Source organism: Pantherophis guttatus, chromosome 13 (genome assembly GCF_059756535.1).
Source record: "Pantherophis guttatus breed Tessera chromosome 13, ASM5975653v1, whole genome shotgun sequence".
NCBI lineage: Eukaryota > Metazoa > Chordata > Lepidosauria > Squamata > Colubridae > Pantherophis > Pantherophis guttatus.
In genome coordinates this window covers 4,591,301-4,614,926 of record NC_142075.1, presented here as the reverse complement: position 1 = coordinate 4,614,926, position 23,626 = coordinate 4,591,301, and the positions used below count along the sequence as shown (strand labels likewise).

The window sequence follows — 23,626 nt, the reverse complement described above, 5'->3', positions numbered from 1 at the left end:
ATTTCATTATTTCTCATCATGGCAATGGTGATGGTGCAATTAAACTTCGTCTGGTTTTTATGTGCATCACAGGAGACCATTTGTCCGTAGAAGCCAGACAAAATTTCAGTTGCCCTCTTACAACTGATTTTTGTTGACCATTCAAGTGGACATTTCTATACTTTTGCAATTCTACTTTCCCCCTTAGACTTTATGATGCAGGAAAGGAGAAGAGCTGAATCCCAAGTCTTGGTAAGAGGGGAGTGTATCAGTTGAGAGGGGTGGTGGTAAAAATGCAGGAAGTGCCTTGGAGAAAACTTAAGGAGGATAAAATGTATGAAGAACGGCTGTAGGAATTGGGTTTGGCTAGTCTAAAGAGAAGAAGAATTAGGGGAGACATGATAGCAGTATTTGAGGGGCAGCCACAAAGAGGAGGGAGTCAAATTATTCTATAAAGCAACACAAGGCAGGACAAGAAACAATGGATGGAAACTAACCAAGGAAAGAAGCAACCTGGAATTAAGGAGAAATTTTCGAACAATTAACCAGTGGAGCAGCTTCCCTCCAGAAACTGGGTGCGTCATCACTTGAGGCTTTGAAGAAAAGACTGGACAGTCACTTGTCTGGAATGGTATAGGATCTCTGGCTTGACCAGGGGCTGGACTAGAAGACCTCCAAGGTCCCTTCCAACTCTATTCTGATTCTGAAATGGTGGCAACCTTATTTTAAATGCTGTCCTGTGAGAGGAATTCCATTTTACCCCCGGTGACTTTTCTGTTTCGTTTTCTTAAGCATCAAAGAAAACACGATCAAAGAAACAAGCCGTAAATATGTGACCTCCTTAAAAACTGAGACATTAGCCTTCCAAAATATATATCAAAAAGAAGGACTAGGGGTGAAACCATGGCAGTGTACCAATATTGGAGGGGCTGCCACAAAAAAGAGGAAGGGGGGCGGTATCAACCTATTCTCCAATAGCACCAGAAGGCAGGACAAGTAGCAATGAATAGAAATGTTTATAGAGATTCTCTGTAAACTTTTAGCTATCCAATTTGGGATGAACAACCTTTGAATAGTGTGGGAGTAGAAATGGATTTCCAGAGGAAAAAACTGCAGACTACAGGAACTATTTGCACTACTCAGGTGACCCTGAGGACACAGATAAACCTCCAAGGGCTTCAAGGACCCTCTAAAAGGATGCAAATGACCAGCTGTCTGCAAGGAATATAAATCCTTCCATTCCCCACCATCCAGTCAGAGCTGAAGAAGCTTCTTGGATGAGAAGCGAAAGAAAAAACAAAGTCCAGTTGCCTCCTGAAAAAAGCACCTTTGGGACTGCTGTGTTTGTAATTGCTGCAAAGAAAATTTTGTTCAAAGAAAAAAAACAAGAAAATGGATAGAAATGCATCAAGGACAGAAGCAATCTGGAATTAAGGCGAAACTTTCTAACAGCGAGAACAATCAACCAGTGGCACAGCTTGCCTTTAGAACTTGTGGGTGCTCCCATCACCAGAGGCTTTTAAGAAGAGACTGGACAGCCATTAAGAAGGACGAGTGGTGGCATGATAGCAGTTTCTAATACTTGAAAGGCTGCCACAAAGAAGAGGGGACCAACCTATTTTCCAAAGCACCAGAAGGCAAGACTGGTTGGAAATTAACCAAGGAGAGAAGCAACCTAGAAGTAAAGAGATGGTGAAAAAAAATCCACCAGTGGAACAACTTGCCTTTAGAACTTGTGGGTGCTCCTTCATTGGAGGCTTTTAAGAAGAGACCAGGCAGCCACTCGTCTGGAATGGTACAGGGTCTCCTGGTTGAGCAGGGGGTTGGACTAGAAAACCTCCAAGGTCTCTTGCAACTCTGATGAGGTTCTATGTTTTATTTAAGCATTTAAACCTTGGCATCAATAGAAAGCCTGCTTGCCTCTGCCATCGGTTCTTTGCATTGAAGAATCTGCAGGTGGGTGGGAATTTAGTTGGAGATTCAAGCAAAATAGATAGCTCAACAGACAGAGCACTGTAATTTAACACCAGCTGTTTGCAATTAAAGTAAGATCGAATCTCGCCAGGCTCAAGGTTGACTCAGCCTTCCATCCTTTCTAAGGTAGGTAAAATGAGGACCCAGATTGTGGGGGCAATAAGCTGACTTTGTATAAATATACAAAAGTATGAAGGCTATTGCTTAACGCACTGTAAGCCGCCCTGAGTCTCTGGAGAAGGGCGGCATATAAATAAATAAAAAAAAAAATGATGCCCAAGGAAGACACAACCTGCATGCCCTGAAGTTTTTGTCCTTCCCCAGTAAGCAAGAGTTGAAACCATGAGAAGTAGGACATACTCATGGCTTGTGCTGATTCTTTGGCTGGATTGGCCAAAGGGTTCCTGTGCCAAAGTTGCAGAAAGAATTTTAAGATGTGAAAGTTGCATTAGGACTCCCAGCTCCCATCTGCCAGGAAGAGATTTCTGCTCAGTGTGAAATAGAAGGGAGGTTTACAGGTAATCCTTGAGTTACTATCACAATTGAGTCCAACATTTCTGTGGTTACGCAAGGCAATTGTTTAAGTGGGTTGCATCTTTTTTTGACACAGTTGTTAAGCAAATCATAACAGTTGTTAAGTGAATCGTGGTCGTTAAGCGAATCTGGCCTCCCCCATTGTCTTTGCTTCTTGGAAGCTGGCTGGGAAAGTTACAAATCTTGATCCAATTACCTCGGGACAGGGCAACAATTATAAATACATGCCAGTGGTCCAGGGCCTGAATTTCGATCACATGACCATGGGGATGCTCCGCCAGTCGTAAGTGTGAAAACTGGTCATAAGTCACTTCAATCATTGATGTTATAACTTTGAACGATCACTGGTTGTAACTGCAAGACTATTAGTCAAGTGGCAATCTGTACTACATCCGTTTTGTTTAGATTGGGGTCCCCAACCCCCAGGCGGCTCCGAATAAGCCACGGCCCGGGAATGGGCCACCATCCGGGGGTTTGGGGACTCCTGATCTAGATGACCCCTGCAGAACGTGGGATCCATCAAACCAAACTCTGTATATACCCATAAATGCTTCCCGTCAGGAGGATTTTTAAAGATGTGGTGGATTCCACAGGTATAAATAAAGGGTTACAATCAGTTTGCTCGGCCCCTTGTTGTATTGGCTATCGTCCAGGAATGGTCTAGATAAGGACTAGTGGACAATGTAGTGGCCGCTGGCAGTCGTCCAAAGCTCCCAGGGACACAGGACTGGTCTAGCAAAGTGGTTTATGAGAAAAATGTGACTCTTCCTGAGTGCTTGGCATTTCGTTTGTACAATTATGTCAGTGTTTCTCAACCTTGGCCGCTGGACGATGTGTGGACTTCAACTAGCAGAGCTGGCTGGGGAATTCTGGGAGTTGAAGTCCACACATCGTCCAGAGGCCAAGGTTGAGAAACACTGAATTATATGGATAACTTTTTATTTGCAAAAGAAGAAAACTACAGGTAGTCCTCGACTTACAACATTTTGTTTAGTGGGCGTTCAAAGTCACAATGGCACTGGGAAAAGTGACTCGAGGCCATTTTGCGTGTTTACCAGCCGTTGCAGAATCACGTGATCAAAATTCAGACGCTTGGCAACGGACATGTACTTACGACGGTTTCAATGTCCTGGGGGCATATGTTCCCCTTTTGGGACCTTCTGACAAGCAAAAGTCAACGGGGAAGCCAGATTCACTTAGCAGTTGTGTTACTAACTTAACACAAGTTAGTGTTGACAGCTGCAGTGATTCACTTAACAACTCTGGCAAGAAAAGTCATAAAATGGGGCAAAACTCACTTAACAATTGTCTCGCTTAGCATCATGAATTTTGGGGTCAATTATGATCCTAAGTTGAGTATTGTGTCCACCCTGGATAATAATATATACACTTGGTAGGCAGGAAACTCTTGAGTTCATGTATTGGAACTTTGCTTTTTCAACCAGCAGGATTGAAAAGAAAAGTGAAAACCAACAAGATAATTTATTGATTTTGGACCCGGCTTTTGGACCATATTTTTAAATAAAAAATGTCAGAGTGAAGGAGAGAGAGAGAGAGGGAGACTTAACAAAAGACTTTTAACTTGTTAAAACAAAGTTTTCTTGGTCTCTACAGGGGAGGAAGGAAGGAAGGAAACAAGAATAAACAGCTTCAAGAATTTTAATAGTGATAATTAAGTAGAGTAACAATGAATTGTTTGGAGGCTTAGTGTAACCTTAGCCATGGCGCTCCCAAGTTCCTACTTGTTCAATCCACTCAACCTTGGTTGTTTTGGAGGTCCAAATCCTGCCAGTGTTGGTGCATTTGGAAAAGAGAACCACTGCTCTTCATTCGGTTGGTGTGTCGTGATTAGATTAGGAGAAAAACTTTGGTGAACTGTCTCGGCAAACAAGACAGACTGAACTTACTTATCTTTTAGGGCAGGGGTGGGCAATTGTGGCTCTTTTACAACCTGTGGACTTCAACTCCCAGAATTCCTGACAGCTTGGCTGTCTCAGGGATTCTGGGAGTTGAATTCCACAGGTTGTAAAAGAGCCACAATTGCCCACCCCTGTTTTAGGGCAACTCCTTAGAAATACAGGTCATCCTTGACTTACAACAGTTGTTTAGTGACTGTTCAAAGTTACAACAGCACTGAAATAATGACTTACGACCGGTTTCCACCCAACTGCAGCATCCGTGTGGTCACGTGATCAAAATTCAGACATTCGACAACTGGCTCGTATTTATGATGGTTGCAATGTCCAGGATCATGTGACCAACTGTTTGGGATCTTCTGAGAAGCAAAGTCAATGGGGAAGTCTTATTTACATAACCACGTCACTCACTTAACTGCTGCAATGATTCACTTCACGACTGCGGCAAGAAAGGTCATAAAATGGGTCAAAACTCACTTAACAACTGTCTTATTTGCAATGGAAATTTTGGGCTCTCTGATGGTCGTAAGTTGAGGACTACTACCTGTACAATTTCCCCCCTCTTATTGGTTGTCTTAAGAGCTAGCAGGAGTTGCTGTTTTGTTCTTGCTAGGAAAGAAGTAATTCTTTCTTTGGAAAAGGTTTTCTTAAAAGGCCTCTGAAAAAATGAGGATTGGTTGCTAGTATTAGGGGTCATTTTCCCCCCAACTTCCTTGCTCTTTCCTTTAAAAAGAAACAGTATTTTGTTATTAGGATTAGGGCTCAATTTCCTATATTTCCATGAAGAAGACGGCTAGTTAAAAGTGAGCCAGGCAAGAAGGCAGGAGCTGAAAAAGCAGCAGTTGCCTCTAGGTTCAAACATTTGTGTTAAACCACAGCTTGTTTTAACTATTGTTTGTTGAAAAAAGGCATGTTGTCCTTCCTTCCACTTTTGCTCTTATAAACCATGATTTGAAATGATGCCTATAATTCAAACTAAGACTTTTGCAGTATAAACCAGATGTTTATACTGCAGTGTTTTGGATTTGACTCCAAAAAGATGTTAGTGAGCTAAAGCATAGATCCTGTCCACACCCTTTTAAAGCAGCCGTGTCCTTCCTTAGCCGGTAAAACCTCTGTTAAGTTCAGAGAAGAGCAGCTGAGATGATCAAAGGCCTGGAGGCTAAACCTTAGGAAGAATGGCTGCAGGTTTTGGGTCTGGCTACTCTAAAGAAAAGAAGAATTAAGGGCGACATGATAGCTGTATTCCAGTATTTGAGGGGCTGCCATAAAGAAGAGGGGGTCAAATTATTCTCCAAAGCACCTGAAGGCAGGACAGGAAGCTAATCAAAGAGAGAAGCAATTTGGAATTAAGGAGAAACTTCGTAACAGTGAGGACAATTAGCCAATGGAACAGCTTGCCACCCAGGGTGGATTTGATTTAAATCGAGTTGATTTAAATCACAATTTAAATCATGATTTAAATCACTAGTAAAAAGGCTTGATTTAAATCAACTCGATTTAAATCATAATTTTTAAAGAGCAACTGTCATCTTTGCTACTCCTTTGACCCACTGTTGACTCACCGATAGTCCCAGCGTTGCAGAATATACAGCCTCCTGCTACATAACTAAGCTCCATTTCATGCTGAATAAAGTAAATTATTTATGTATCTTAAACAGGAAACTATCTTACGATAGATTTTTACCTCAAAAGTTTTTTATTAAGATACATTCGATAAAAATAAAAAAAATCCGATTTAAATCAAAAAAATCTGATTTTTTTGATTTTTTTTAAAAAAAACCTTGATTTTTATCCACCCTGTTGCCACCAGAAATTGTGGGCACTTTTAAGAAGATACTATACAGTCACTTATCTAAAATGGTACAGGTTCTCCTGTTTGAACAGGGGGCTGGACTAGAAGACCTCCAAGGTCCCTTCCAGCTTATTCGATTCCGATTCCTATTCCTATTCCTATTCTATTCTATTCTATTCTATTCTATTCTATTCTATTCTATTCTATTCTATTCTATTCTATTCTATTCTGCTTCCGGCTATGTGGCTGCTTTATGGAAAGCAGATAAGTCGCATGAGAGCTCCCTCCCACGGGTGTGAAAGCACCTTTGGGGGATTGAATCAGAACAGCCTTTGTGGGGATGCTTCTTGGGATGGTAAAATTATTGGCCCTCAAATAACACGTGCCTGTTTTTCCTCTGCTTCCCAGACCTTTCAAATTCCACATTGTCCTACACTGAAACGGAGGCTACAAATTCACCCAACGTCATCGCCGGAGACTTTTCTGGTAGGTAGATCTTTTAATGTGCGGGATACAATGTCTGTTTTGGCAACACTTTTCGAAGGAAAATAACTTGTGTACTAAATTCTGTGGAGATTCTCAGTCATCCAGGACATGGTTCTGTTGTGACCCAGGCCCAAGTAGGTAGTAATCGATGCGAAAACAAACAGACTTTATTAGAACAGCTGAGAATTAACTTATTCTCAGCGTAGTCCAAACTAAATTAAAACAAACTCTTCATAACACAAAGTAAGCTACACCTCTTTATAACCTGAACCTTGATGCTTTGAGAAGTTTCTCTGAAATATTAATAATTTAGCTGGCTTGAGCTAAATTTTAAATTGATTTTAAATTGGGTTGTTTTAATTTACGGCCAGAATATTTAATTATTTTAATACTGTTTTTTAAATTTTGTATGCTTTGTTTTTACTTAGGCTGTGCACCGCCCTGAGTCCTATTTGGAGAAGGGCGGTATAGAAATTTAAACAAATAAAATAAAAAATAATTTATTTACTTTTTGCAGGAAAAAGCAATTCCCAAAACCACTCTGTATATCACTTAAATTGCTAGTAGATTTTCCTACTGAATACAGTAGTTAGTTTACTTTATTGATGTATAGGCCATATCAAAGTGCAGAGTTCCTAGCACGAATTATTACTAAAATCCAATAAAATGCAATGTAAAATGGAATTGGAATAAAATACAATTTAAAAGGAACTTGCAATAAAAGACAGTTTAAAATGAAATCAAAGTAAAATACAATAATTTAATAGACAGATAAACAATATAGTATACTACTGCTTTGAAACGCATGCAAATGCATGTGTGTGCGCGTATAACTTCTATACATGCAGGCATGCATGTGGCCTCTCCTGTTTCAAAAACGTATTTCTGCCCTGTTTAGCAAAGGAGTCCACTAATGGTCTTCCTGTTTTGCAGGATTTTGTTTGCTCAGGAACTTTGATAACCTCATTCTCACCCTTCTCTCGTTATTGTTTGTGGAACTGCTAGTGTAGGGTAGTAGGGAAAAATTAACATTACTGATTGTAGGCCCTTTAAAAAAAAAGTACTTTGCAGGTTTGTGCTTGGTTTAGATTTAGAGTTTTTACTAAAATGCATGGGGCTTCTTAGTTTGTTTCCCTCCTAATGTGGTCCTTGGTGATTTGTACCCTGCACGGAGGAGGAAAGGGAACTGCTGAGCAACCCCAGCTGAAGTTTAGCTCTCGGGGAGGCTAACTGTGTTGATGGGGTGGCCAGAGCAGAGGAGAAGGTGGCCCTGGTGGATCCATCCAGGCTGAATGATTGATGGCTGTCCTTTAGGGCAGGGGTCTCCAACCTTGGCAACTTGAAGACTTGTGGACTTCAACTCTCCAGAATTCCTCAGCCAGCTTTGCCTCCTGAAGTTGTGGATGCTCCATTGTTGGAGGTCTTCAAGAAAAGATTGGACAGCCATTTGTCCAGGCTGGTATATATGGTCTCCTGCCTTGGACAGGGAGTTGGATTAGATCAGGGGTCTCCAACCTTGGCAACTTTAAGACTTGTGGACTTCAACTCCCAGAATTCCTCAGCCAGCAAAGCTGGCTGAGGAATTCTGAAGACTTGAAGTCCACAAGTCTTAAAGTTGCCAAGGTTGGAGACCCCTACTTTAGGGCACTTTGGACCACTTTGCTCAAGCACAGATGGTCTCACAGCTTCTGATGTTGGAAATGAACTTCAGAATGTGCAGGGTTGTCTTTAACTTAAGGGCCACAATTCAGCCCCAAAATTTCTGTCGCTAAGTGACAGTTGCTAGGTGAGCTTTGCCCTGTTTTACAACCTCTCTTGCCAGGGTTGTTAAGTGAATCACCTCAAGTTGTGAAGTCAGTAAACACGGTTCTGTTTGTGCTTCTCAGAAGGTCGCAAAAGAGGATCATATGACACGCACACACCCCGGGACACTGAAAATGTCATAAATATGAATCAGTTGGCAAGCGTCTGAATTTTGATCACATGATGATGGGGAGGCTTCCAAAGTTGTAATTGAAAAAGGGTCGTAAGTCCTCTTTTTTCAGTGCCATTGTAACTTTGAATGGTCACTAACCAAACTGTTATAAGTCAAGGACTGCCTGTATCCCAGGGGTGAAATTTCAGCAGGTTCAGACAGGTTCTGGAGAACTGGTAGCGGAAATTTTGAGTAGTTCGGAGAACTGGCAAATGCCACCTCTGGCCGGCCTAGAGTGGGGTGGGAATGGAGATTTTGCAATATCCTTCCCCCAGGAGTGGTGGGAATGGAGATTTTGCAGTATCCTTCCCGTGCCACGCCCACCAAGCCACGCCCACAGAACCGCTAGTAAAAAAAATTGGATTTCACCACTGCTGTATCCCTTTTGTATTTTCCAAGCACAGGAACATGGTCTTCCATTAAATTATATTTGAGCAATTGTCAGATCCTTCTCTGTGGGTGAACTTTTAATTTATCCACCCTGGAACGTTTCCTACTTTAAGTGCAATTGCTCCTTAAAAGCTGTTGGAGCAAATGAACTCCTGCGAATGTGTTACTTGCTCTAAAGATGGTAGAAACTGAAGGTCCAAAAAATGGAGCTGGGCCATTCCCACAGCCTCATGCGCAGGAAAGAGACAGGCCCGAGCGATGCTTGTCCTTTCTTCTCTCAAGATGGATTGTGTGCCAACTCGGAGAGGAAAGGTTGAGAAAGCTTCCAGAAATTTGATTCCAACGTGTAGGAATGCGAGATATTTTTTGGGCCTCAGGAAGGGACATGTGCTTGCGTGGTAGAACACGGCCTGTCTTGGCTTCTGACTCGGCTCTGAAGCTCAAGTAAATACAGTTTCTGACCACTGACCTAGAGGGAGGGGAGTGGGTGGGATATAAGGTGCTTTTACTATCAACATTTGGGCGGTGAGCTCCGAAGCATTTGGTGTGTGAGCCTGATTTTCTCTCTCTTTAAATGAGCTGTGGATGAGCGGTCCAGATGTTCTTTACTTCCAGGGAGAAAGGTGATGGGTCCATGTGGCATCTTACCTTTGCATAACCGTCAGAAGGACACACACACACGCAAAAAAGTCGGCTTAAAACTTTTCCGCTAGAACAAAATAACGATCACTTGGTAACCAAAATGGCAATGTAATTGGATATTCCCATCTCCTACTGTGGAATTTCAAGCGGCTCAGCTTTTCATAAGAGTCGAATGTGGGTTATTTATCTTTCCCCAGTGGGCAGAGCTACATCTATAGGATAAGAGGCTTGCTGCGGTTTAACCCTTCGGTGGCCAGACTAAAGCAACAGTTGGGATCCGCCAACGGTTGCCGAGATAGGCCTTCCCTGATCTGGGAGGCACCAGATGTGCTTTGGCTGAAGTTGCCTGAATTGGCAAGCAGGAACGGCCAGATGCTGGCGTTGAATTGGTGGAACCATAACACCCCCCCCCCCCCCGATTCCTTAGATATGGCTGCCCTTTAGGCTTCTGAGGTTGATTCCTACCAGAGTCCATCGGATGAGTGATGAAGAGCTGGGGTCCTCCTTGGAGATGTTGAGGGATGGGGTTTTGCTTTCCCTTCTGGATGAGAGGGCAATCTGGCTGCAATATATGGCACTTTGCCCACCCACCCCAACTGCTGGCTGGAGAATTCTGTGAATTGGAAGTCCATGCATCTTAAAAGTTGCCAAGATTGAGATACTATTGGAACCTTGCTTGCTCCAACCTTAATCCTTTCCCTTTTCACAACTGCACAGTTCATTACTGGTGCTTTCAGGTAGAGCAGGGGTGTCAAACACAAGGCTTGCAGGCTGGATCCAGCCAGCAATGTGGTCAGATCCGGCCCATGGGGCTGTCCTGGAAAATGTAGGGAGCCTGTCCTTGTTGCTTTGGCCCGGTCTACCAAATGCAAAGAGGAAATATGCCAGCAGTTTGGGGAGTGGCCTCAAGCTAGCCACGCCCACCCAGTTGGCCACACCCAGAGTGGCCTCAAGATGGCCACGCCCACCCACTCGGCCAGCAACCCCCCCCCCCCAAAAAGGTCAACCACAGCCCTGACGTGGCCCTCAATGAAATTGAGTTTGAGGTCGAGTGTTCCTAATGTTCGGTCACAATTGGTCTTCCTGGGTATTTGAAGAAGCACTTAACATGGTTATGAACGTGGTCATTCAGTGAACCTGGATTCCCCCTTGACTTTGCTTGTCAGGAGGTCGCAAAAGGGGATCCTGTGACTCCCGGGAACACTGCAGCCGTCATAAATATGAGTCAGTTGCCCAGCGTCTGGATTTTGATCACATGACCAGGGGGATGCCGCAATGGTTGTAAGTGTGAAAAATGGTCACAAGTCACTTTTTTTCAGTGCCATTGTAACTTTGAATGGTCACTAAACAAACTGTTGCAAATCGAGGAAGACCTGTATGTGTACTGGTGTGTGTGTGTGTATGTATGTTTAATGCAGTTCTCCTGCCTAAGAATGTCAATTTCTTGTCACCTCACATTTTCAATATATTAACACTAATATGTACAGGTTTTCATAAGTGGTGCGGTGGCCTAGGGGTGGAGCTCTTGCCTCACAATCAGGAGGCTGTGAGTTCGATCCTAGGTAGAGGCTGATATTTCTCTCTCTGGGCACAATGAGAATAGATCTGCTGAAAAAAAAACTCCGCATTGGTGACAGGAAAGGCATCCGGCCATTAAAACACTCTGCTAGCTCCATTCAGTCAATCAGACTCCACCCTGCAAGGGTTTATGGAGTCATTAAAAGAAAGTACAGGTTTTCATAGGATGAAAATGAGAAGTGAGAAGAAACTGACATTCTCAGGTGGGAGAACCGCGTTAAACATTTAATTTAATCACCAGCAATCCACTAAAAATGCAAGTCAAGGAGACGCAGGGCAAAAGACCCTGCTGGTGGCTTTGTGGTCTCCTACCCTTGTCATTTCACCTTCTACAGTATGGTGAGGAGACAGCAGAAGAAATTTCACCTACTTACCCCTGTTGTCTTTCATGTGTGGCCCATCTTTTTGGTTGGACCTGATGCATCTTGGCCCCTGGAAACCTCCTTTCCTCCCACCCACCCCCAAATAATGCCCCACTGAAGAGAAGAGCTAAAGAACGCAAATTTGAGAGGAAGTTGAAGAATCCCTTTTGTGAACCTCACTTTGTCCTTCACAGAATGTTGATGGATGGCTTAGTTTGCACCAAGTGTACATGGTCAGTGCAAAAGTCGGATTTCTATTTGACTGACAATCTATGAAGATTGTCTGAAAGCTCTATGAAGAGCCTGGATAGCTCTGCAGACAAAGGCACTGTAATTTAACACCAGCTGTCTGCAATTAAAGTAAGTTCAAATCTCACCAGGCTCAAGGTTGACTCAGCCTTCCATCCTTTCTAAGGTAGGTGAAAGGAGGACCCAGATTGTGGGGGCAATAAGCTGACTTTGTATAAAATATACAAAAGTATGAAGGCTATTGCTTAACGCATTTTAAGCCGCCCTGAGTCTCCGGAGAAGGGCGGCATATAAATCAATTTTTTTTTTAAAAAAAAATGTCCAATTCTAACTGGAGGTGTTGGCAAGTGTTGGACTGAGTCCAGCAGATCAAGAATCTCATTCTCTGCTTACGGCCAATCCTGGTTTTTCAATTCAGCCTATCTTGCTGTTATCAGTAGTCCTTGACTTATAACCGATCAATTAGGGACCGTTTGAAGTTAGGACAGATTGTCCCAAAAATACTTACAACCTGGTTCCAAAGTTTCAATGCACCTACTCACAAGACAAGATTTTGGGCACTTGGTAACTGGCCTGAATTTATGACCATGATTTACAATGTTTTTGCTGAAAACTACCATTTACCTCCGGGGTTTTTGGCAAAAGCATCCCCTAGCAAGCAATGAAGATCGCTTAACGATTGCAGCAGTGACTTTACGACTGCATCAAAACAAGGTCATAAAGTTGGGTTGGTCCCACAATGACCTGCTTTATGATCAACTTGTCATAATGGGCAGTGTCCTTTATGGTCATAAATCGAGGAGTACCTGTACAAAGATAAAATGGAGATCAAATTGGTGTTCTTACATTTTCAAATGAAAGGGAGTACTTAAAGAAAAGGTCCTTCTATTTTTCCTCTCTGGTGTCTTCTGACCTTCTAAGGCAGAGGTCTTCAAACTTGGCAGCTTTAAGACTTGTGGACTTCAACTCCCAGAATTCTCCAGCCAGCATAACTCCAGCATAGTATAGCTGGCTGGAGAATTCTGGGAGTTGAAGTCCACAAGTCTTAAAGCTGCCAAGTTTGAAGACCTCTGTTCTCAGGAAAAAAAATATATATTTTTATATTTCTCATGAAAACAATATAGTTTGATGGGCAGGATTGTTGGTGCCATAAACTAGCTAACTTTTTAAATTGAAGCTTTTTGCAATGTTCTTGACGGGACCTATAATTTGTGAACTTCCATGATCTTTACATTAAGTTTACTCACTTTCATCTTGAAAGCAAGAAAGAAAATCAGTAAGCTACCTGAGGTGTAGTTGGACAGAATCCTTCGCCAGGCAAGGTGCATTTTCAGACAGAAAGACCGTTGGTGTGGTGATTGTGTCTTTGAATGTGTTTCTGGGGTGCCAAATTGGGAAATGCAGAATGAAGTAAAGGTAGTCCTTGACTTACAACAGATCAAAGTTACAACGGCTCTGAAAAAAGGGACTGATGATCGTTTTTCACACAGCCATTGCGTCTGCAACCATTCAGTCTACATCCGGGGTGTCCAACTTTGGCAACTTTGCCTTCAGAAATTGTGGGCGCTTTTTAAGAAGAGACTAGACAGCCACTTGTCTGAAATAGAACAGGTTGTCCTGCTTGAACAGGGGGCTGGACTAGAAGACCTCCAAGCTCCCAGATTCTATTCTACTCTACTCTACTCTACTCTACTCTACTCTACTCTACTCTACTCTACTCTACTCTACTCTACTCCTATTCCTATTCCTATTCCTATTCCTATTCCTATTCCTATTCCTATTCCACATTAATTATTCTACTGTACTGTACTATTCTATTCTATTCTATTCTATTCTATTCTATTCTATTCTATTCTATTCTATTCTATTCTATTCTATTCTATTCTATTCTATTCTATTCTCTCTACTCTACTCTACTCCTATTCCTATTCCTATTCTACTCTACATTATTCTACTGTACTGTACTGTAGTGTACTCTACTATTCTATTCTATTCTATTCTATTCTATTCTATTCTATTCTATTCTATTCTATTCTATTCTATTCTATTCTATTTTATTCTTCCTATTCCTATTCCTATTCCTATTCCTATTCTCTATTTCCATATTCTATTCTATTCTATTCTATTCTATTCTATTCTATTCTATTCTATTCTATTCTATTCTATTCTTCCTATTCCTATTCCTATTCCTATTCTCTATTTCCATATTCTATTCTATTCTATTCTATTCTATTCTATTCTATTCTATTCTATTCTATTCTATTCTATTCTTCCTATTCCTATTCCTATTCTCTATTTCCATATTCTATTCTATTCTATTCTATTCTACTCTACTCTACTCTACTCTACTCTACTCTACTCTATTCTACTCCTATTCCTATTCCTATTCCTATTCCTATTCCTATTTCTATTTCTATTCCTATTCCTATTCCACTCTACATTATTCTACTGTACTGTACTGTAGTGTACTCTACTAATTATTCTATTCTGTCCTGTCCTGTCCTGTCCTATTCCTGTTCTGTTCTGTTCTGTTCTGTTCTATTCTGACTTCAACTCCCAGAATTCCCCAGCCGGCCATGCCGACTGAACAATTCTGGGAATCGAAGTTCACAGGTCTTAAAATTGACAAAGGTGGACATCCCAGTCTAAAAAAAAAAAGAAACAGGGAATCGGAAGTTGGAAGGATCCTTTAAAAAAAAAAAGTGGAAGAGGAGAAAGTTGAGAAAGTTTAAACTTTCCAAGTCAAGCAGACAAGAGAGACTCCGAAAAAGCGACGCTTGCTGATTTCCCCAAACCTTCTGACCTGAACAGAGGCTGTTTGTGAGGATCCAGCCCTGGGAAATGGCACCTACGGCTTCTGGTTAAGCTCTCAAAGCCTTGGAACAGCTGAGGGACTTGAGGGTAGATTCCTGGCCAAGCCTTTGAGCTGTTCCAACTCTGCTCGGCACTCTCCACCCGTTCCCCTTTCAGGTTTTTTTTGCAAACCGAAGCAGCCAAAATATTTGGAAGGCGAAAAGGAGCTTTTTTAAGGCGGAAATATATTACTCAAATTAATGCCCTGGATACCAGCATCCCTCTCTTTGGCCTTTGCTGTGAGACTGTGGTGGCGAGACCCAGCCGGTTTTGGGGGGGGGGGGAGTAAGTAGGAAAGAACATCAAAGGCTCTGAATAAACCTTTGAACATTTTCACTCCCCCCTCAACCCTGGTTTTCGTAGCCTTCACACTTGCTGGATCTTCTACACGCACACTGCACTTACTTCAAGTTTTTACAAAACTTTTTCCTTGGTTGTCTGGGCTAAGGCAATGATACAGGTAATCCTTGACTTGTAACTATTCGTTTAGTGACCATTCAAAGTTACAACAGCATTAAAAATAGTGTCTTGTGGCCATTCTTCAGATTTGTTGTGTGAAGGCGTGATGATGCAGGAGCCATGGTGACACAGTGGTTAGAATGCAGTATTGCAGGCTAAATTCTGCCGACTGCCTGCAGTTTGATTCTCAAGTTTGGCTCAAGGTTGACTCAGCCTTCCGTCTTTACGAGGTGGGTAAAATGAGGACCCAGATTGTTGGGGGCAAGAGGCTGACTCTGTAAACCGCTTAGAGAGGGCCATAAAAGCACTATGAAGCAGTACATAAGTCTAAATGCTGTTGCTATTTCTATTGCTTTTGCTCTAGCTATCTACCTATCTACCTACCTATTGTGGTGGTGCAGTGGTTAGAATGCAGTACTGCAGGGCTAACTCACTGCTCACTCCAGTAGTTCGATTCTGACTGGCTCAAAGTTGACTCAGCCTTCCACCCTTCCAAGGTCGGTAAAATGAGGACCCAAATTGTTGGGGGCAAGATCAGCATCTGTAAACCACTCAAAGAGGTCTTCTTGTGGCCCACCGGCCACCGTTGGCCAGCAGAGCAGCCAGCAGAGTCAGATAGAGAGGAGGTTGGGGAGGAACTTGGGCCAGCCCTGGGGGCTGGGGAAAGCTCGGATGGGGGCTCTGCATCGGAGGCAGAGAGGGAGTTAGCAGCGAGGTAGAGGAACAGCTGGAGCCCGTTCCCAGTGTGTACATGTGCAGAGCTGCCAGAAGAGAAGAACAATTAAGAAAGCAGGGTAGACTTGGGAGTAAGGCCACACCTTGTAGATGATTGGCTCCTCCCATAGGACATAAAAGAGGAGCGAACAGGAAGTGGGCTTTTGTAAGAAGCAATTAGTTCATCTCGTTTCAAGATTGGAAAGTTCTGTTCCTGACTCTAATAGACTCAGTGCCAAGTTTGGCCTTGCTCTGCATTTGGAAATTGGTGCTCTGGCAGCGTTCCAAGTGAGATAAGGTAGGGGTTGATACACATTCCTCTGAAAGACTGTTTGCTAAAGACTTGTTGACTGTGAATGAACGGAATTCACAGTCGTGTTAATAAAAGAGGTTTTACCGGGATTAAGACTTTGCTTCATGCTTTCTAAGGAAACAGAACAGCACTGTGAAACGGTATATAAGTCTAACTGCTATCGCTATTTATAACTACGGTATGGCCATAGCCGCATCCCCATGGTCACGTGATCAAAATTCAAACGCTTGCAATTGACATGTCTTTATGATGGTTGCAGTGTCCCGGGATCATGCGATCATCTCTTGTCACAAGCCAAGTCAATGGGGAAGTCAGATTCACTTAACAACCTTGTTATTAACTGCAGTGATTTGCTTGACAACTCTGGCAAGAAAGGTCGAAAAAATTGGGGGGGGGGAATTCACTTAACTCTCTTGCTTAGCAGCGGAAATTTTTGGCTTAATTCTGGTTGTAAATTGAGGTCTACCTATAATTTTTAAAACTGTTACATCTAAGGAGTACATAACAAAAGATGCTTTGGACTAAACTCTTCCAGGTCTTGGATCATGCAACCTTAAGGACACAGCTTAAAAATGGGTGGCAGGGTGTCGAACCCCTTCTCCTGGATAATATAGGAGCCTTGGTGGTGCAGAGGACTAACGTGCTGTTAAAGTAGCACTTAGCTGCCAGCTGCCTGCAATTACTGCGAGTTCAAATCTCACCAGGCTCAAGGTTGACTCAACCTTCCATCCTTTCGAAGTAGGTAAAATGTGGGCCCGGATTGTGGGGGCAATAAGCTGACTTTGTATAAAAAAGAACACCGCTTGGGAGGGCCAAAAGCCCTACTAAGCAGGTATATACAAAAGTATGAAGGCTATTGCTTAACGCATTGTAAGCCGCCCTGAGTCTCCAGAGAAGGGCGGCATATAAATCGAACCAATAAATAAATAAACAATAAATATTAGCCCACCTTGGGCCTTCTAAAGGAGTTGGCCCTCAACCCTCAACCTCTAACATTTCCAATAGAGTGTGTGTGTGTGTGAGTGTGACTGTTAACTGTGGGACTTGAGGCCTGAAGGCCCCACATTGGAGTTATCAGAGGAATATCCAAATTCTTTGCTTCCCATAGTTGAGCCTTCCAGTGTGAACTTGCTAAACTCTGCCCCTTTCCCAGCTTCTTCTGATGTTTGGTTTTTCTGGGAAGATTTTATGGCGAGGAGGGTAATCTGACAAGCATTTTGAAAGCAATTCTCCAAATTGACTTCTACCTAGAGTAATTAAAGTGGAGTTGCTTCCTTTCTCACGCTTCCCCCACCCACCCCCCTTCCACGGACTCCAGAATCTCTCTTGTAATGGCCTCCCTGTTTCCTCCCTGCGTAACCAGGATCTTTAGGTGGCCTATCACCCTGGAGGACCTCTGGCCACCCTCTCGCTCTTTTGGCCCAACCTGTTGGTCATTTTAGGACTAGAATTAAGAGGTTAACAGTTGTAAGGGACTCGTAGATCATCTAGTCCAGAGGTCTTCAAACTTAGCAGCTTTAAGACTTGTGGACTTCAACTCCCAGAATTCTCCAGCCAGCATAGCTATCAGGAAAATATATATATATATTTATATTTCTCATGAAAACAATATAGTTTGATGGGCAGGATTGTTGGTGCCATAAACTAGCTAACTTTTTAAATTGAAGCTTTTTGCAATGTTCTGGGAATTCTGGGAGTTGAAGTCCACAAGTCTTAAAGCTGCTAAGTTTGAAGACCTCTGATCTAGCCCAACCCATTGTGGAGGATGGTCTCAAACAGGGTGGATTTGATTTAAATCGAGTTGATTTAAATCACAATTTAAATCATGATTTAAATCACTAGTAAAAAGGCTTGATTTAAATCAACTCGATTTAAATCATAATTTTTAAAGAGCAGCTGTCATCTCTGCTATTCCTTTGACCCACTGTTGACTCACCGATAGTCCCAGTGTTGCAGAATATACAGCCTCCTGCTACATAACTAAGCTCCATTTCATGCTGAATAAACTAAATTATTTATGTATCTTAAATAGAAAACTATCTTACGATAGATTTTTACCCTAAAAGTTTTTTATTAAAATAAATTCGATAAAAATCAAAAAAATCCGATTTAAATAAAAAAAATCTGATTTTTTTTATTTTTTTTAAAAAAATCATTGATTTTTATCCACCCTGGTCTCAAATAAGCCTCTTGGATTCCTTGGAGAAATGAAATAATTCAATAACCAATGAGAGATCAGAAAAGTGTGCTCTTGAAATCCTTGCGGAATGTTGTTCACTTTTCTTTGTGAGATATTCCAAAAAAAATAAATAAAAAATAATGAGATAGTTTGGCCTGTGCAATAGGGGAATGGGGGTGTTCTTAATTTATGGGGAGAGAATAACACTAACCTTAACATTCCTTTACTAACTTAATGATCCAGGCTGAAAAGGTGGGAGAAGATGGTATGTTTAAATGACAGCAACTAAAGATTCTCACTGGTTTTCAAGCTTTTTTTTTTTTTTTTTTGCCTGTGGAAAACAGAGAGATGCCCAGGATGGAACTCTGCATTTGTGCCGTGTGTGTGTGTGTGTGTAGTGTGTTGTGTGTGTGTGTATGTTTGTATACTTTTGACTGGCTTTGCTACTTGCCTGGGAAAGGGATGAATGGAGATCAAAGAAACCAGCAAGGTTTATATTCAGAGTGAGCCCAGGGGAGAGTTTCACTCCAGGATTGCTGCCTAAGACTGAGAATTTAAGGTGGAACAGATTCTCGAGTATCCGTGTTGTATGTATGTACTCTAAAGTAGTAATTAATCTCTGCTTGCCTTGAGCTGGGATTCCTCAGGCAACATGACTTTGCTTCTCACAAGTGAAGGCGAATATTTATGTCCCAGGATAATATTGCAGGAACCAATCTGGGTCGGTTTTGTCTTCCAGCTTTTGGACTCTTGCTGGAGCCCATCTATGTAGGACAGATGGGGGCGGAGGGAGCAAGCTGACCACCAGATTGCAAGAACACAAGCGAGCAGTCAGAGAAGGAGACCTGAACTCATTGGTAGCCTCACATGGCAATGAACAAGGACATACATTCAATTTTGCAACTACTAAGTTTGTTGGACGAGCAGGAACAAAAACAGCCAGGGGAATGATTGAAGCCTGGGAAAGTTGGTCCACAAGTTGCCAAATTGAGAGATTGCAAATTGCAATCCTTTTGCTTCATTTGACCACTTTTCTCCCTGATCACCTGATCACTCTTTTACAGAGGGATGAATTTTGTGAGTCTCCCAGAAGGAGGAAGGGACCGTCATGTTCCATTATAAATTCAGGGTCTCGGTTACACGTCTGTGCGTTATCCACCTGAAATGTAAACATGTGGGAATAGATGTGCTCCAAATGCAGGTGGTCCTTGACTTATGACCACAATTGGGCCCAAATTTCTGTTGCTATGTGAGATATTCATTAAGTGAGTTTTGCCCGATTTTACAACCTTTTGTCAGGGCTGGAAGCCATCTTTTGCATTGGGCCTTCAGGCCTGCCACATTCACTGCTGTGGGAAACTGGGAGGGGGGATTATATGGAGTAGGGAAGATATATAGTCATAATAACATTCTTTTCTCTGGGAGTCAAGGACATCTTGCCCTGCACCTGGAGGGGTGTGACTGGGAGGCATCTCCAGTTGAGAGGGTGCATTGATTGTACCATGTGATGGACATGTGGGTGCTGGGCAGGGACTTGGACTTTCCTTTGGGTGGGGAAAACCTGGAAGCTTTCAGATTTGGGTTTTCCCAGATGTGCCAATACAACATCTCTAATAAAATGGAACTTTGAGGAACTTCAAGCCTCGGAGTCTTCTTTCATTGGGGGTGTTTCTTGGAACCCTGACACTTTTCTTGTTAAGTGAATCACTGCAGTTCAGTTAGTGACATGGTTGTTAAGTGAATCTGGCTTCCCCCATTGACTTTGCTTGTCAGAGGTCGCAAAGGGGGATCCCAAGACCCTGGGACGCTGCAACCGTCATAAAGATGAACCAGTTGCCAAGCATCCGAATTTTGATCCCGTGACGCGGGGATGCTGCAACGGTCGGAAGTGTGAAAAATGATCATAAGTCACTTTTCTCAATGCCATTGCAATGGTCACTAAATGAACCGTTGTAAATCGAGGATTACCTTAATATGAACCTGAGCTGCTTTACTGAATTTCTCCTTTAGCTCTTGCAGGAGCTGGAATCGAGTATAGTTGCCATGGGGTGAAAATCAGCTTTTCGAGCAGAAAAGAGGAGTAGATAGGTGATAACTAGAAGAAGTAGAGTAGAGTGGAATGGAATGGAATGGAATGGAATAACAGTTGGAAGGGACCTTGTAAGTCATCTAGTCCAAACCCCCCCCCCCCGCCCAAGCAGGAGACCCTACACCATTTCTGACAGATGGCAGTCCAGTCTCTTCTTGAAAGGCTCCAGTGATGAAGCTCCCACAACTTCCGAAGGCAACTTCTGTTCCATTGGTTGATTGTTCTCACTGTCGGAAAATTTCTCCTTATTTTCAGGTTGAATCTCTTCTTGATCAGTTTCCATCCATTGTTCCTTGTCTGGCCTTTAGGTGCCTTGGAAAACAGCTTGACCCCCTCCTCTCTGTGGTAGCCCCTCAAATATTGGAAGACTGCTGTCATGTCCCAGTGTGTGGATGCTTGATTACTAATGCTTGAGGCCCACATAGGTTGAAAGCTGGTTTTTCAGTAAGTTGATTGTGCTGGTGCGGGAAAGATGCTAGCTTGTTTTCTGCTACAGTCAGTGAAGAAAGCTGTTTTCGGGGGATTCATTTTCTCATAGAGCATAGATTTATACAGCTGGAAAGGACCTTGGAGGTCTTCTAGTCCACCCCCCCTGCTCAAGGAGACCCTATACCATTTCAGACAAATGGCTGTCCAGTCTCTTCTTAACAGCCTCCCGTGATGGAGCAGCCACAACTTCTGGAGGCAGGTTGCTTCATTGGTTAATTGCTCTCACAGTTAGTAAATTTCTCCTTAGTTCCAGGTTGCTTAGTTCTAGGTTGGTTGATTGGGAATGCTCAGGAAATACGTCCTGAATTATGAAGACTGTTTTATGAATCCTTCAGGAAGGAGGAGGGGGCTCCAATAACTAGTCCTTTTTTTTTAGTTAAAGAGGGCAGAGAAGAGCTCTATATTCTACCCATTGCCAAATATTTATGGGACTGGACCACTGCCGGCAGACTGACCAACCCTGGCAGGCGGTATCCTTCCGTTTCTTCCTTTTGGAAGTAAATTATGTTTGCAAAATAATAAATAAAGTGAACCTTGTTTTACAGTTGGGAAATGCTGCTGGGTGACGCTTGCATTTTTCCCCCTCCTTTTCCTGTAAAAACAGTGTATCCCCCACTTCCTTGTTGACTCTTTTTTGCTATGCAGGGCAAGGAGGAATGGAAGCAGACTTTAAGGCATTAGCTTTTTCCTTAGATGAATCGTGACGAGTGAAATCCTGAAAAAAAATGTACTGCACATAGTTGCTAGAAGTAGACACCGATCTATCCTTATATGCAAAGTGATATATAAGAAATAATTCTCTAGCTGGTGTTCTTTGCTGAAACTGGGATGGGCTACTCTTTGTGGTGGTGGTAGAGCTTAAATCTTTTAATCTACAGTCATACTTGGTACTTGATTGCTTTGAAACTCGTCGAATTTGGTACTCGACACATTTTGATGTGAAAATTTTGTCCTGGTATTCATCGTTTGTTTGGTACCAACCAGCTGTGGGTTCCTCCCGGTTCGGTCGGTTTGGCCGAGCTGGTAGCGGTGACGATATGACGTCAACAAACCGATTCTCCCTCCCCCCCCCCCCACGTTATTCTTACCTTTTATTTGGTCCCACCCCCAATCTATTGCTGCCTCCTGAGTCTCAGCTGATGACTAGAGGGAAAAAAACCTGTTTAAACTCTTGCCGCGGGGCTTCAAAGGGCCGTCCTACAGCTGATCAGTGGTAAAAGCAAACAAATGAGTCGGGTCGTAAGTGCGAAGACTGGTCGTAAGTGTGAGGACCTTCCAGAAATGACTGACCAGCTAGCCACGCCCACCTAGTCACATGACCTCCAAGCCACACCCACAAAACAAGCCACGCCCACAACCGGTAGTAAAAAAATTTAAAACCCACCCCTGTACCCGACGCACAAGCTAGAACTTCTTGGTGTCTGCTGCCTTGTGACTCACTACTGAAAACAAAAGAGTGACACCTTAGTCACATGGTTTATTTGGTACTTGTCGTTTTTAGTACTTTTAGTATTTGTTGAGCCTCTCGGAACCAATTAACGACGAGTACCGAGGTACCACTAATTATTCTGTTTCGGTTGCTAGAAGACACGGGTTGTGCCGTCACTCTGGTGGGATGGGATAACGCTTTTTAACCTTTGAAAAACACACTTTTTAGCTTAACTAGGAATGCTAAAAGCGGTCTTTCTGCTGCCAGATTTCAGAGGCGCAAGTCAGGGGACTGCAAGGATGGTTTCGGACACTTGTAGGCTTGCTTCTGATAGGTCCTGTAGCTCAGGGGTCTCTAACCTTGACAACTTTATGGCTTGTTGTGGACTTCAACTCCCAGAATTCCTCAGCCATCCAACCTTGGCAACTTTATGGCTTGTTGTGGACTTCAACTCCCAGAGTTCCTCAGCCATCCAACCTTGGCAACTTTATGGATTGTTGTGGACTTCAACTCCCAGAGTTCCTCAGCCAGCCATATTGGCTGAGGAATTCTGGTTGTTAAAGTCCACAAATTGTAAAGTTGCCTATGTTGGAGATCCCTGCTGTAGCTGGTTGATAGGCTGTTCCTCTTCCCAGGGCCCAGTTTGAAACTGCCCTGGAGAACTTATTTTACACAGTTTGTCACTTTTAATGGATTGGGACAAAGTTATTTTGTCCAGAGTAAGAGTTGACCAACATCAACACTAACCAAGATGGCCGTAGAATATGGGCTATCCTGTTTTTTCCAGTGAACTGAGGCCACAGCATCTTTTAAGTGACAGTATACTCACTACAGTTGCCACAGTAGGATGTTTGTGTCTGTTGTTTTGCAGAGGGATGCAGCAAATGTTTCATTTGTCTGAGCTACCCACAATATTATTTTCCACTCTAATCTTCACTGGGCACCAGTCTTTCCCACAACCCTCTGCTGGTTCCTGCTTTCCATCCCCCAGTACTTCTTTGGCATGCTGTGAAAAAGGCACAATTGAAACCAGCTGGTTGCGAAAATTAGCTTTTCCCCTTGAAAGCTGCACAAAAGTTGCCTGATAGAAAGTTGCCTAGACTGCTGGGAACTCCAACCTCATGACTTGTAAACTTCAACTCCCAGAATGCCATGCTAGCTGAGGAATTCTGGGAGTTGAAGTGCGCAAGTCTTAAAGCTGCCATGGTTGGAGACCCCGGC

At 42.9% G+C, this 23,626-nt stretch overlaps 1 protein-coding gene across 1 annotated transcript in view; it reads left to right on the top strand.

The window, feature by feature from the left end:
• SMAD6 (SMAD family member 6) overlaps nucleotides 1-23,626 on the top strand; it is a 65,605-nt gene that overhangs the window by 14,744 nt on the left and 27,235 nt on the right. Inside the window, exon 3 of the mRNA XM_034435464.3 lies at nucleotides 6,607-6,684. Coding sequence (XP_034291355.2) covers nucleotides 6,607-6,684 — 78 coding nt within the window. The remainder of the gene's footprint in view (nucleotides 1-6,606; nucleotides 6,685-23,626) is intronic.